The following is a 13,849-nucleotide window of genomic DNA, read 5'->3' on the forward strand; positions in this document are numbered from 1 at the left end:
GTTAGGGTCAAGGAGGTTAGGGTTAGGGTCAGGGGGAAGGTTAGGGTCAGGGTCAGGGGGAGGGTTAGGGTTAGGGTCAGGGGGAAGGTTAGGTCAGGGTCAGGGGGAGGGTTAGGGTCAGGGTCAGGGTTAGGGTCAGGGTCAGGGCAGGGGGAGGGTTAGGGTCAGGGTCAGGGGGAGGGTTAGGGTCAGGGTCAGGGGGTTAGGGTTAGGGTTAGGGTCAGGGGGAGGGTTAGGCTGATCCAGTAAAATGTTAGGTTAGGGTCAAGGAGGTTAGGGTTAGGGTCAGGGGGGGAAGGTTAGGGTCAGGGTCAGGGGGAGGGTTAGGGTTAGGGTCAGGGGGAAGGTTAGGGTCAGGGGGAAGGTTAGGGTCAGGGGGAGGGTTAGGGTTAGGGTCAGGGGGAAGGTTAGGGTCAGGGTCAGGGGGAGGGTTCAGGGGGAGGGTTAGGGTCAGGGTCAGGGTCAGGGGGAGGGTCAGGTCAGGTCAGGGGGAGGGTCAGGGTCAGGGGGAGGGTCAGGGTCAGGGTTAGGGGGAGGGTCAGGGTCAGGGGGAGGGTCAGGGTCAGGGTCAGGGTTAGGGGGAGGGTCAGGGTCAGGGGGAGGGTCAGGGTCAGGGTCAGGGTCAGGGGGAGGGTCAGGGTCAGGGGGAGGGTCAGGGTCAGGGTTAGGGGGAGGGTCAGGGTCAGGGGGAGGGTCAGGGTCAGGGTCAGGGTTAGGGGGAGGGTCAGGGTCAGGGGGAGGGGAGGGTTAGGCTGATCCAGTAAAATGTTAGGGTTAGGGTCAAGGAGGTTAGGGTTAGGTCAGGGGGAAGGTTAGGGTCAGGGGGAGGGTTAGGGTTAGGGTCAGGGGGAAGGTTAGGGTCAGGGTCAGGGGGAGGGTTAGGGTCAGGGTCAGGGTCAGGGGGAGGGTCAGGGTCAGGGTCAGGGGGAGGGTCAGGGTCAGGGGGAGGGTCAGGGTCAGGGGGAGGGTCAGGGTCAGGGTTAGGGGGAGGGTCAGGGTCAGGGGGAGGGTCAGGGTCAGGGTCAGGGTTAGGGGGAGGGTCAGGGTCAGGGTCAGGGGGAGGGTCAGGGTCAGGGTCAGGGGGAGGGTCAGGGTCAGGGTCAGGGTCAGGGGGAGGGTCAGGGTCAGGGTCAGGGGGAGGGTTAGGGTCAGGGTCAGGGGGAGGGTTAGGGTCAGGGTCAGGGTCAGGGGGTTAGGGTTAGGGTTAGGGTCAGGGTCAGGGGGAGGGTTAGGCTGATCCAGTAAAATGTTAGGGTTAGGGTCAAGGAGGTTAGGGTTAGGGTCAGGGGGAAGGTTAGGGTCAGGGTCAGGGGGAGGGTTAGGGTTAGGGTCAGGGGGAAGGTTAGGGTCAGGGGGAAGGTTAGGGTCAGGGGGAGGGTTAGGGTTAGGGTCAGGGGGAAGGTTAGGGTCAGGGTCAGGGGAGGGTTAGGGTCAGGGTCAGGGTCAGGGGGAGGGTCAGGGTCAGGGTCAGGGGGAGGGTCAGGGTCAGGGGGAGGGTCAGGGTCAGGGTTAGGGGGGGGTCAGGGGGAGGGTCAGGGTCAGGGTCAGGGTTAGGGGGAGGGTCAGGGTCAGGGGGAGGGTCAGGGTCAGGTCAGGGTCAGGGGGAGGGTCAGGGTCAGGGGGAGGGTCAGGGTCAGGGTTAGGGGGAGGGTCAGGGTCAGGGGGAGGGTCAGGGTCAGGGTCAGGGTTAGGGGGAGGGTCAGGGTCAGGGGGAGGGTCAGGGTCAGGGTCAGGGGGAGGGTCAGGGTCAGGGTCAGGGGGAGGGTAGGGTCAGGGTCAGGGTCAGGGGGAGGGTTAGGGTCAGGGTCAGGGTCAGGGGGAGGGTCAGGGTCAGGGTCAGGGTCAGGGGGTTAGGGTTAGGGTTAGGGTCAGGGGGAGGGTTAGGCTGATCCAGTAAAATGTTAGGGTTAGGGTCAAGGAGGTTAGGGTTAGGGTCAGGGGGAAGGTTAGGGTCAGGGTCAGGGGGAGGGTTAGGGTTAGGGTCAGGGGGAAGGTTAGGGTCAGGGTCAGGGGGAGGGTTAGGGTCAGGGTCAGGGTTAGGGTCGGGTCAGGGTCAGGGGGAGGGGTTAGGGTCAGGGTCAGGGGGGGGAGGGTTAGGGTCAGGGTCAGGGGGTTAGGGTTAGGGTTAGGGTCAGGGGGAGGGTAGGCTGATCCAGTAAAATGTTAGGGTTAGGGTCAAGGAGGTTAGGGTTAGGGTCAGGGGGAAGGTTAGGGTCAGGGTCAGGGGGAGGGTTAGGGTTAGGGTCAGGGGGAAGGTTAGGGTCAGGGGGAAGGTTAGGGTCAGGGGGAGGGTTAGGGTTAGGGTCAGGGGGAAGGTAGGGTCAGGGTCAGGGGGAGGGTTAGGGTCAGGGTCAGGGTCAGGGTCAGGGGGAGGGTCAGGTCAGGGTCAGGGGGAGGGTCAGGGTCAGGGGAGGGTCAGGGTCAGGGTTAGGGGGAGGGTCAGGGTCAGGGGGAGGGTCAGGGTCAGGGTCAGGGTTAGGGGGAGGGTCAGGGTCAGGGGGAGGGTCAGGGTCAGGGTCAGGGTCAGGGGGAGGGTCAGGGTCAGGGGGAGGGTCAGGGTCAGGGTTAGGGGGAGGGTCAGGGTCAGGGGGAGGGTCAGGGTCAGGGTCAGGGTTAGGGGGAGGGTCAGGGTCAGGGGGAGGGTCAGGGTCAGGGTCAGGGGGAGGGTCAGGGTCAGGGTCAGGGGGAGGGTTAGGGTCAGGGTCAGGGTCAGGGGGAGGGTTAGGGTCAGGGTCAGGGTCAGGGGGAGGGTCAGGGTCAGGGTCAGGGTCAGGGGGTTAGGGTTAGGGTTAGGGTCAGGGGGAGGGTTAGGCTGATCCAGTAAAATGTTAGGGTTAGGGTCAAGGAGGTTAGGGTTAGGGTCAGGGGGAAGGTTAGGGTCAGGGTCAGGGGGAGGGTTAGGGTTAGGGTCAGGGGGAAGGTTAGGGTCAGGGTCAGGGGGAGGGTTAGGGTCAGGGTCAGGGTTAGGGTCAGGGTCAGGGTCAGGGGGAGGGTTAGGGTCAGGGTCAGGGGGAGGGTTAGGGTTAGGGTCAGGGGGGGGTTAGGGTCAGGGTCAGGGGAGGGTTAGGGTCAGGGTCAGGGTCAGGGGGAGGGTTAGGGTCAGGGTCAGGGGGAGGGTGAGGGTTAGGGTCAGGGGGAGGGTTAGGGTCAGGTCAGGGGGAGGGTTAGGGTCAGGGTCAGGGTCAGGGGAGGGGGTCAGGGTCAGGGTCAGGGGGTTAGGGTTAGGGTTAGGGTCAGGGGGAGGGTTAGGCTGATCCAGTAAAATGTTAGGGTTAGGGTCAAGGAGGTTAGGGTTAGGGTCAGGGGGAAGGTTAGGGTCAGGGTCAGGGGGAGGGTTAGGGTTAGGGTCAGGGGGAAGGTTAGGGTCAGGGTCAGGGGAGGGTTAGGGTCAGGGTCAGGGGAGGGTTAGGGTCAGGGTCAGGGTCAGGGTCAGGGGGAGGGTTAGGGTCAGGGTCAGGGGGAGGTTAGGGTTGTGGTAGGGTCAGGGGGAGGTTAGGCTGATCCAGTAAAATGTTAGGGTTAGGGTCAAGGAGGTTAGGGTTAGGGTCAGGGGGAAGGTTAGGGTCAGGGGGAGGGTTAGGCTGATCCAGTAAAATGTTAGGGTTAGGGTCAAGGAGGTTAGGGTTAGGGTCAAGGAGGTTAGGGTCAGGGTCAGGGGGAGGGTTAGGGTTAGGGTCAGGGGGAAGGTTAGGGTCAGGGTCAGGGGGAGGGTTAGGGTCAGGGTCAGGGTCAGGGGGAGGGTCAGGGTCAGGGTTAGGGGGAGGGTCAGGGTCAGGGGGAGGGAGCCCCCGCAGCAGCAGCGCTGGGCTCTGACGGGCTGAGAGAACCTCAACGTCCTCAAGTCCCCCTGGCCTTTCTTCCTTCAGGGTCTGGAAGCCATCGTTCCACCCTTAGAAGTCCTTTTGCCCAAGCAATGCTCCATTTTTGCCATAGTGACCAAAAAAGGCCGTTTTGTGGTGAGCACAGGAGAGTCGAAGGAGGAGAGACAAAGAACTGGCCCAGTCAGCACATGACAGCAGCTCATCAGTCCCAACGAGACGTGTGTCTCTCAATACGATCAGATCCACAATCATTTAGATCCGGTTTAATCAACTGTGATGTTTGGCTGTCACACAAGAGCATCATGGCAGAACTGGAACAGGACTTCTGAACCAGCGGTTCTGGGCTGAAGAGGGAGGGCTGCTGACTCACAGACCGCCTGAGATCAGGTCAGCTGATCAACCACTGAAGCAGCTCTGCTGGATGATGACCAGCTCGTGATCTTACCTGTCCAGGTACTCATCGTAGCCACAGACTTTCAACAGGTATTCATCAACATCCAGGTGGTCCAGGTCATCCAGAGCATAACAGAGTGTCTGGTAGATGAGCAGGTCCACTGTGGATGAGCCTGCACACACACGCACACACACCACGCACACACACACACACACACACGCACACACCACACACACACACACACGCACACACACACACACGCACACACACACACACACACACACACACACACACACACGCAACACACAGATGAAGCTGTGTGTTCAGGCTTGTCTTGGAACCGCTGCTCCCAGGACTCACTGTCACAGGTGAAGGTGATGGGCTCTGGGAAGTGCTCACTGATCACCGTTACTTTGATGCTGACGCCCAGACCCTGATAAAGCTCATCGTGGCCGACCGATGTGGAGCAGAGGCAGCCGCTGTTGCACGATCGGTCAGTGTGAGGGTACGCGGAGCGCAACCTGCAGGAATAAGAGGCCAAGCAGCACCGTTAAAGGGGGAAATGACGCTATAACCAGGGTTAGCTCAGGTTAGGGTTAGCTCAGGTTAGGGTTAGCTCAGGTTAGGGTTAGCTCAGGTTAGGGTTAGGGTTAGCTCAGGTTAGGGTTAGCTCAGGTTAGGGTTAGCTCAGGTTAGGGTTAGCTCAGGTTAGGGTTAGCTCAGGTTAGGGTTAGGGTTAGCTCAGGTTAGAGTTAGCTCAGGTTAGGGTTAGCTCAGGTTAGGGTTAGCTCAGGTTAACCCAAACCCTAATACCAAGATGCAGACACATTTCTCCATTTTGAATTTTGTTGTTGGTCAAGGAAAATCAGGATTGTGACCATGATAACTGGCGTGTTTGCTCCTGGATAATGGCGTCGCCTTGGTGTGTGTGAGTGTGTGTGTGTGTGTGAGTGTGAGTGTGTGTGTGAGTGTGTGTGCGTGTGAGTGTGTGAGTGTGAGTGTGTGCGTGTGAGTGAGTGTGTGTGTGTGCGTGTGAGTGTGTGTGAGCGTGTGAGTGTGTGTGAGTGTGTGTGCGTGTGTGCGTGAGTGTGTGAGCGTGTGAGCGTGTGTGAGTGTGAGTGTGTGAGTGTGTGCGTGTGAGTGTGAGTGTGTGCGTGTGTGTGACACTCACACATCCAGCATGTGACAGAACGCTGCCACCTCCTCGTCTCTCTCCTCACACACCTGAAACAGCTCGTATCCAAAGCCGTTCCTCCTGGAGCCCACAGACACCTGTCAATCACAGCAGCCGACCAATCAGAGCACAATTTGAAGGCAAATTGCTGTTAAACCTTTCCAGTGTTTTTCAACTGCCCCGACTCTCCTCTAAAGGTTCGGAGACCTGCTGTGGGAGCTCTGGCCCACCCGATGGTGTCCCAAGGCCGTTTGATCAGCCCCCAGCGTCTCCCGTCACCACAGTTTTCTACTGATGCTGCTTTAGAAATGACTTCCACATGTGGCTTTGATCTGATGCCCAACCCAAACTGAAAGCGTTGGCTCGTGCTATGGTTTCATGTTCTTATCTAACCCTAAATGCATTAAACGCTTTATAAACGCTTTATAAACTCTTTATAAATGCATTATAAACCCTTTATAAACACGTTATAAACGCTTTATAAACTCTTTATAAACCCTTTATAAACCCTTTATAAACGCTTTATAAACGTTTTATAACCCTTTATAAACCCTTTATAAACGCTTATAAATGCATTATAAACCCTTTATAAACGCTTTATAATGTGCCTGGCTGTGAATGGACCTCCTGGTTACAGCTACAGTGGCGATATACTCTCGGTTAACTGGCGATAACTTACTGTCGGGCAGAACTTTCACACAGCTGGTTTAACTATTTATGTTGGGATTTCTGGTTTGTGTCTGTCTTTGGCCTGCAGGGGGCGGTGTTGAGCACAATTGGGTGCAGCTGGCACTGCAGGCGGGCGCACCTGTAGGCAATTCACATCTTGCTGCCTATTTAAGCAGGTTGTGCCTGTCAGTGCCGGGGTGTCTGTTCGTGTAGGGAGTGTGTTTGTTGGTCTAGTGTGGGAGCTTGTTTGGGTTCCTTGGCGTTGGCTCCTGTTCCTGTTCCGTGTCTCCTGGAGGACCACTCCTGCACCCCTTGCAGTCTAGGAGGACTGCCTCTGCCCTCAGTGTCTCGGGGCACGTTCGGGAGGCGAGCGTGTTGCGCCGGACTCCCGAGTCCTCGCCGGTCCAGGAGGACTGCAGCGTGTTGAGGACTCACCGGTGTTCCGAGTTCCCGGCAGTCCAGGGGGACTGCGTCTGGTTTGGGGACTCGCCGATGGACCTGGGACGGGCGGACGGTGCCTCCCGATCCCCCTGCGGTCCAGGAGGACTGTTTCTGTTAATGTGTGCTCCCCTTCCCTGTAAATAAAGCCTTTGACCTCCCCACCACTGTGTCCTGGCCTGCGTTCGGGTCCCCTACCACCATGCATCTCTCCATGACCGCAGCTCAACGTGTCCACGTGCATGAACTCACCTTGTTAGTATTGTTAGCCAACCAGCTAACCACCTAAGCTTGTTGGGCCGATTTCAAAGTGTTTTTAAAACTGAGGGTCTCAAACATGTTTCGCAAAGTTAGTATTGTTGTGAGAAAGTAGCTAATAGAGTTACACGTGTAAGAGGAACAAACAACTCTTTCTTTCATGGTTAACTGATACTTTGTATAAAATAAAAACTATTTCGATGCAAATGTGGAATGTAAAACATGAATAATGTGTGAAAGCACAGAAATCTCAATAAATAACCCTAACCCTAACCCTAACCTGGAAACAGGTGGTTAACATCAGACACATCCAACAGGTCCTGGATCACGAAGCCAACCAGATAAACGTGCAGCCTCTTACCAGATCTGCTGGCACCTGTTGGGGGAGCTTGCTGCGTGTCAGACCAGCTCCACGGGTCCTGGGTGGGATCTGAGGAGGAAGGGTTCTGCTCCGAGTCACAGGTTTTCCTGGATGGTCTCCTTTGGACTGGGATCCTCGAGGCTGGTGGAGGCTGTTGAGTCTCAACAGTGAATCGTTGATGCTGTCATAGTTCAGTTCTCCTGACACCATTTTGGGCTGATCCGCATCAGGCTTGAATAAGTTCACATCGTGAGACACAGGCAACTCTTGAGTTAGCAAGGAGGGGTTTTCTGACCGCGATGACTGACTGATGGGGATTCGGGGAGGGATGGCAGGGGGGATCTCATCGGGAAGAGGGGTCAAGCATTTGGGAAGAAACCCTGACCCAGATCCAACAAGATCCCCTATGTTGGAATCCTTGACATTGGTGGGTTCTGAATCAAGTAGGATAATAGGGGACTGATTGTTGTGGTCTCCACGAGGAGGAGACACCCTGGGCGGGATGGAGGGTGGAGTGTCTGACCCTCCGAGGTGATTGGAGGAGGGACTGGATCCAGAAAGACTACTGAGAAGACTTCCTCCTCTGAGGGCTGATCTGTGCTGCACAGAGGTAGATTGGGGGCACTCGACACAGTGACTGGGGTGACTGGGGTGACTGGAGTAACTGGGAATGTGGACAGTCTCTGTTTCACTCTTATCCTGTTTGAGTCTGGAGAGGGCATCATATTCCATTTGCAAGGCTTCAGCCAGAACCAACTCCTTCTGACTCAGACCAAGGGACTCGAGACCCCCCCAGCCCACCTCAGTTCCCTCGTTCTTCATATGAGCAGCTGACATGGTGCCTTCAGCCCAGCAAGGATGGAGGTCTCTGCTGGCCTAACAGGTCGACTGAAGATACATGGAAGTGCTGAGGACAGACACAAACATAGGAAGAATTTCCACAGTCATGTACAATTTTAGCAATTTATATTAGCAACAAATGATCAATGCTAGAATGAGATCATTAATTAAATGCTTCAATGGTGAACAGCCCTCTACACCCCTGATACTGGTGAACAGCCCTCTACACCACTGATACTGGTGAACAGCCCTCTACACCTCTGATACTGGTGAACAGCCCTCTACACCCCTGATATGGTGAACAGCCCTCTACACACCCCTGATAATGGTGAACACCCTCTACACCCCTGATAATGGTGAACAGCCCTCTACACCCCTGATACTGGTGAACAGCCTCTACACCACTGATAATGGTGAACAACCCTCTACACCCCTGATACTTGTGAACAGCCTTCTACACCCCTGATACTGGTGAACAGCCCTCTACACCACTGATACTGGTGAACAGTCCTCTACACCACTGATACTGGTGAACAGCCCTCTGATACTGGTGAACAGCCCTCTACACCCCTGATACTGGTGAACAGCCCTCTACACCACTGATAATGGTGAACAACCCTCTACACCCCTGATACTTGTGACAGCCCTCTACACCCCTGATACTGGTGAACAGCCCTCTACACCACTGATACTGGTGAACAGTCCTCTACACCACTGATACTGGTGAACAGCCCTCTGATACTGGTGAACAGCCCTCTACACCCCTGATACTGGTGAACAGCCCTCTACACCCCTGATACTGGTGAACAGCCCTCTACAACCCCTGATACTGGTGAACAGTCCTCTGATACTGGTGAACAGCCCTCTACACCACTGATACTGGTGAACAGCCCACTGATACTGGTGAACAGCCCTCTACACCCCTGATACTGGTGAACAGCCCTCGACACCACTGATACTGGTGAACAGCCCACTGATACTGGTGAACAACCCTCTACACCCCTGATACTGGTGAACAGCCCTCTGATACTGGTGAACAGCCCTCTACACCACTGATACTGGTGAACAGCCCTCTACACCCCTGATACTGGTGAACAGCCCTCGACACCACTGATACTGGTGAACAGCCCTCTACACCCCTGATACTGGTGAACAGCCCTCTACACCCCTGATACTGGTGAACAGCCCTCTACACCACTGATACTGGTGAACAGCCCTCTGATACTGGTGAACAGCCCTCTACACCCCTGATACTGGTGAACAGCCCTCTGATAATGGTGAACAGCCCTCTACACCACTGATACTGGTGAACAGCCCTCTGATAATGGTGAACAGCCCTCTACACCCCTGATACTGGTGAACAGCCTCTGATACTGGTGAACAGCCCTCTACACCACTGATACTGGTGAACAGCCCTCTGATACTGGTGAACAGCCCCCTGATAATGGTGAACAGCCCTCTACACCACTGATACTGGTGAACAGCCCTCTGATAATGGTGAACAGCCCTCTACACCCCTGATACTGGTGAACAGCCCTCTGATAATGGTGAACAGCCCTCTGATAATGGTGAACAGCCCTCTACACCACTGATACTGGTGAACAGCCCTCTGATAATGGTGAACAGCCCTCTACACCCCTGATACTGGTGAACAGCCCTCTGATAATGGTGAACAGCCCTCTGATAATGGTGAACAGCCCTCTACACCACTGATACTGGTGAACAGCCCTCTGATAATGGTGAACAGCCCTCTACACCACTGATACTGGTGAACAGCCCTCTGATAATGGTGAACAGCCCTTTTTCCTGCACCATGGACGGTTTTCAGCTTCATATCCACTTCCACACAGCACAGATCTGACACACAGACACAAACACGCACCTCTGGAACAGAACGTGGGTCTCCTTCAGAACAGGTGGATGCGACGTTACACTGCGGCTTACTAAGTTAGCATTAGAGAGCTAACCGCGTGTGCGCATGCTCGGCAAAAGAGGCGACGGACATCGGATAACTTCCAAACATCTGTAACCGCTGCAGCTTCGCCCACTCATTGCTTCTTTCATACCCAAAATGCACTTGGTGCCAAAGATTTCATTCTTGATCAACTTTTCATTGATTTTCATCGATTATTTGATTGCGTTCGAAAAGGTTTATTGAACTTTGCTGCAGGCAGTTTTATTATAAGAAACGTTTGAAATTTGAAAATGTCTTGGTCAAATTGTATTAAGGAACCAACAAACATGAAGCAGTTTTGACATCTCAGCCTTCAGCAGGTGAACACACAGACTGCAACAGCACTGGAGGCATTAGCATTAGCAGCCAGCGATCGGATGTTTCGCTTCCAGGTGGGAGTGAATATCTTACCTGTTCTGGGCTCTATGATCGACCAGCGGGTGCCATTTTAAATCACTTGCTTTTCATGCAAAAATCCCTCACATCCGGTAAAGCGCGTCACAGCTGATGGCTGCAGGTCTGATTTCCGGTCCGGGTGGAATTCTGCGCATTCAGAGGGCAGAAAAGAATCCCCGAATTTGAAACCGTTACAATAGCGCGCAGAATCGAATAATATCAGGCTCGAACGCAGCCGTCAGTCAGAAGCTCCGACGGCCCCCGGTCCCGGATCAGCCGTCGGACCTGATCTGCGTCAACCGCCCCGCGGCAGCTGCCGGAACTGTGACGTCAGCTCAGATGGCAACAAACAGCGCTACTTCCGGTCCGTGTTCCAGGCTTTTTCCGAGGCTGTTTTGCTTCACAGGTGACCAAACCAAAGGCTGCAGACTGAAGCTCCAGAGCCAGAACAGAAACTCGACCGGAGCTTTGTTTGGCCGTGATGCTCGGATAGTTGACATTATAGAAAGTTCTCCTGTTTTTCACATGCACAGAAATATTTGTAGAGACACACATGAATGATTGTTGAATGATTTATTTTTTCACCAAACAAGTCAGTGTAGCAAATGCACGGCAGATATTTTCTACCCTGAAGGGGGCAAAACGCTGCTCACAACAGTGAAATGAAAAAGAAAATGACAAGAAAATATATTGGAACAAAAGTAAATGAATTAGGCAGCATGTTGCTGCACAGCTGGTTGTGGCACCACAGGGTTAGGGTCAGGGTTAGAGGGTTAGGGTCAGGGTTAGAGGGTTAGGGTCAGGGTTAGAGGGTTAGAGGGTTAGAGGGTTAGGGTTAGAGGGTTAGAGGGTCAGGGTTAGAGGGTCAGGGTCAGGGTTAGAGGGTTAGGGTTAGAGGGTCAGGGTTAGAGGGTTAGGGTCAGGGTTAGGGTTAGAGGGTCAGGGTTAGAGGGTTAGGGTTAGAGGGTCAGGGTTAGAGGGTCAGGGTTAGGGTTAGAGGGTTAGGGTCAGGGTTAGGGTTAGAGGGTCAGGGTTAGAGGGTCAGGGTTAGGGTTGGAGGGTTAGGGTTAGAGGGTCAGGGTTAGAGGGTTAGGGTTAGAGGGTTAGGGTCAGGGTTAGGGTTAGAGGGTTAGGGTCAGGGTTAGGGTCAGGGTTAGGGTTAGAGGGTCAGGGTTAGAGGGTTAGGGTTGGGGTCAGGGTTAGGGTCGAAGGGCTTATGCCCCCTACCAGCTGGATTAGATCTTTAGTCTTTGGAGATGCACAGAGTAAACAAACCAAATAAAAAGATCTCATTGTGTCCTTCTTTCCTAATTTTAATCATATAATTTAAAAATAGCCAACTAATCGCAATTATAGCTAATGCTCCAAAAGAAGCTAAAGAAGTAAAAGTGGTTTCGTTTGACGTTTTGGAGTTAAGAGTTCATTTGTTTGCATAAATCTATTTCATAAACACTCAAAAAATGAGAGGAACACTTTTTAATCAGAGTCTAGGGACCTATCAGTCAAACTATTGATCTGGTCGGTTCAGTAGCAGCGGGGGTTGTTCATCAGTTGCTGCTGCTTTGTTGTTAATGAAATCAACCCCAGGAGCATCAGGGGGCAACAATGAGACGGCCCCCAAACCAGGAGGCCGCTGATACGTTTCCCTCCTCACCTCCTTTGGCTGATTTTTACTGACTGACTTTCTGCTGCTCGAGTTGTTCATTTGGCTTGGATCAGCATCTCTGTTGATAGCATGCTGCGGGACCTGGACGCTACAGAGGTTGCACAGTCTCAAGAGCATGGAGGAGATTCCAGGAGACGGGTAGTTACTCCAGGAGAGCTGGACAGGGCCGTAGAAGGTCCTGAAACCCTCAGCAGGATCGGTATCTGCTCCTCTGTGGAGGGGGGGACAGGATGAGCACATGAGCCCTACAAAATGACCTCCAGCAGGCCACTGGTGTGAGTGTTTCTGACCAATCAGGCTCCAGGCCGGTGCCCCGAGGGCCCCACGTCCTGTAGTGGGCCCTGTGCTCACTGCCCAGCACCGCAGAGCTCGACTGGCATTTGCCATGGACCACCAGAACTGGCCACTAGGCCACTGGCGCCCTGTGCTCTTCACCGATGAGAGCAGGTTCAGCCTGAGCACATGCAACAGATGTTAAAGGGTCTGGAGACGCCGTGGAGAACGTTATGCTGCCCGACATCACTCAGCAGGACCGGTTTGGTGGTGGGTCAGTGGTGGTCTGGGGAGGCATATCCCTGGAAGGACGCACAGACCTCTGCAGGTTAGATAATGGCACCCTGACTGCTATTAGGTGGACCCACTGTCAGAACCTACGCTGCTGCTTGGGGACCTGGGTTCCTCCTGGGTTCCTCCTGGTCCTAACCCTCACCCTCATGTGGCTAGAGTCTGCAGGCAGTTCCTGGAGGATGAAGGAATTGATACCATTGGCTGGCCCCGCGTTCACCTGACCTAAACCCAATAGAACACCTCTGGGACCTTATGTTTAGGTCCATCCAGGTTGATCCTCAGCCTGTCCAGGGGCTCAGTGATGCCCTGGTCCAGATCTGGGAGGAGATCCCCCAGGACACCATTCGTGGTCTCATTAGGAGCCCTGATGTTGTCAGGCATGCGTACCAGCAGGTGGGGGCCACACAAACTCCTGAGGATCATTGTGAGTCCCCCTATAGGGGGATCATTTTCATTTCTATCAAATTATGTGGCATCATTTTGTTACTAATACATCACCTACTTTTATCAGGAAAGATATTCAGATCAGTCCTGCTCCAAACGGCCCGTAGAGGAGCGCTGGAACAGCTCTGAGTCCTGCTCCAAACGGCCCGTAGAGGAGCGCTGGAACAGCTCTGAGTCCTGCTCCAAACGGCCCGTAGAGGAGCGCTGGAACAGCTCTGAGTCCTGCTCCAAACGGCCCGTAGAGGAGCGCTGGAACAGCTCTGAGTCCTGCTCCAAACGGCCCGTAGAGGAGCGCTGGAACAGCTCTGAGTCCTGATCCAAACGGCCCGTAGAGGAGCGCTGGAACAGCTCTGAGTCCTGATCCAAACGGCCCGTAGAGGAGCGCTGGAACAGCTCTGAGTCCTGCTCCAAACGGCCCGTAGAGGAGCGCTGGAACAGCTCTGAGTCCTGATCCAAACGGCCCGTAGAGGAGCGCTGGAACAGCTCTGAGTCCTGCTCCAAACGGCCCGTAGAGGAGCGCTGGAACAGCTCTGAGTCCTGATCCAAACGGCCCGTAGAGGAGCGCTGGAACAGCTCTGAGTCCTGCTCCAAACGGCCCGTAGAGGAGCGCTGGAACAGCTCTGAGTCCTGATCCAAACGGCCCGTAGAGGAGCGCTGGAACAGCTCTGAGTCCTGCTCCAAACGGCCCGTAGAGGAGCGCTGGAACAGCTCTGAGTCCTGATCCAAACGGCCCGTAGAGGAGCGCTGGAACAGCTCTGAGTCCTGCTCCAAACGGCCCGTAGAGGAGCGCTGGAACAGCTCTGAGTCCTGATCCAAACGGCCCGTAGAGGAGCGCTGGAACAGCTCCGAGTCCTGATCCAAACGGCC

At 54.8% G+C, this 13,849-nt stretch overlaps 1 protein-coding gene across 1 annotated transcript in view; it reads right to left on the minus strand.

The window, feature by feature from the left end:
• LOC130523955 (phosphatidylinositol 4-phosphate 3-kinase C2 domain-containing subunit beta-like) overlaps positions 1–10,635 on the minus strand; it is a 45,701-nt gene extending 35,066 nt beyond the window's left edge. The window contains 5 exon segments of the mRNA XM_057029596.1: positions 4,267–4,387; positions 4,576–4,736; positions 5,387–5,487; positions 7,116–8,022; positions 10,321–10,635. Coding sequence (XP_056885576.1) covers positions 4,267–4,387; positions 4,576–4,736; positions 5,387–5,487; positions 7,116–7,952 — 1,220 coding nt within the window. The 5' untranslated portion in view covers positions 7,953–8,022; positions 10,321–10,635.
• Between the last annotated feature and the right edge of the window lie 3,214 nt (positions 10,636–13,849).

Source organism: Takifugu flavidus, chromosome 4 (genome assembly GCF_003711565.1).
Source record: "Takifugu flavidus isolate HTHZ2018 chromosome 4, ASM371156v2, whole genome shotgun sequence".
Taxonomy (NCBI): Eukaryota; Metazoa; Chordata; class Actinopteri; order Tetraodontiformes; family Tetraodontidae; genus Takifugu; species Takifugu flavidus.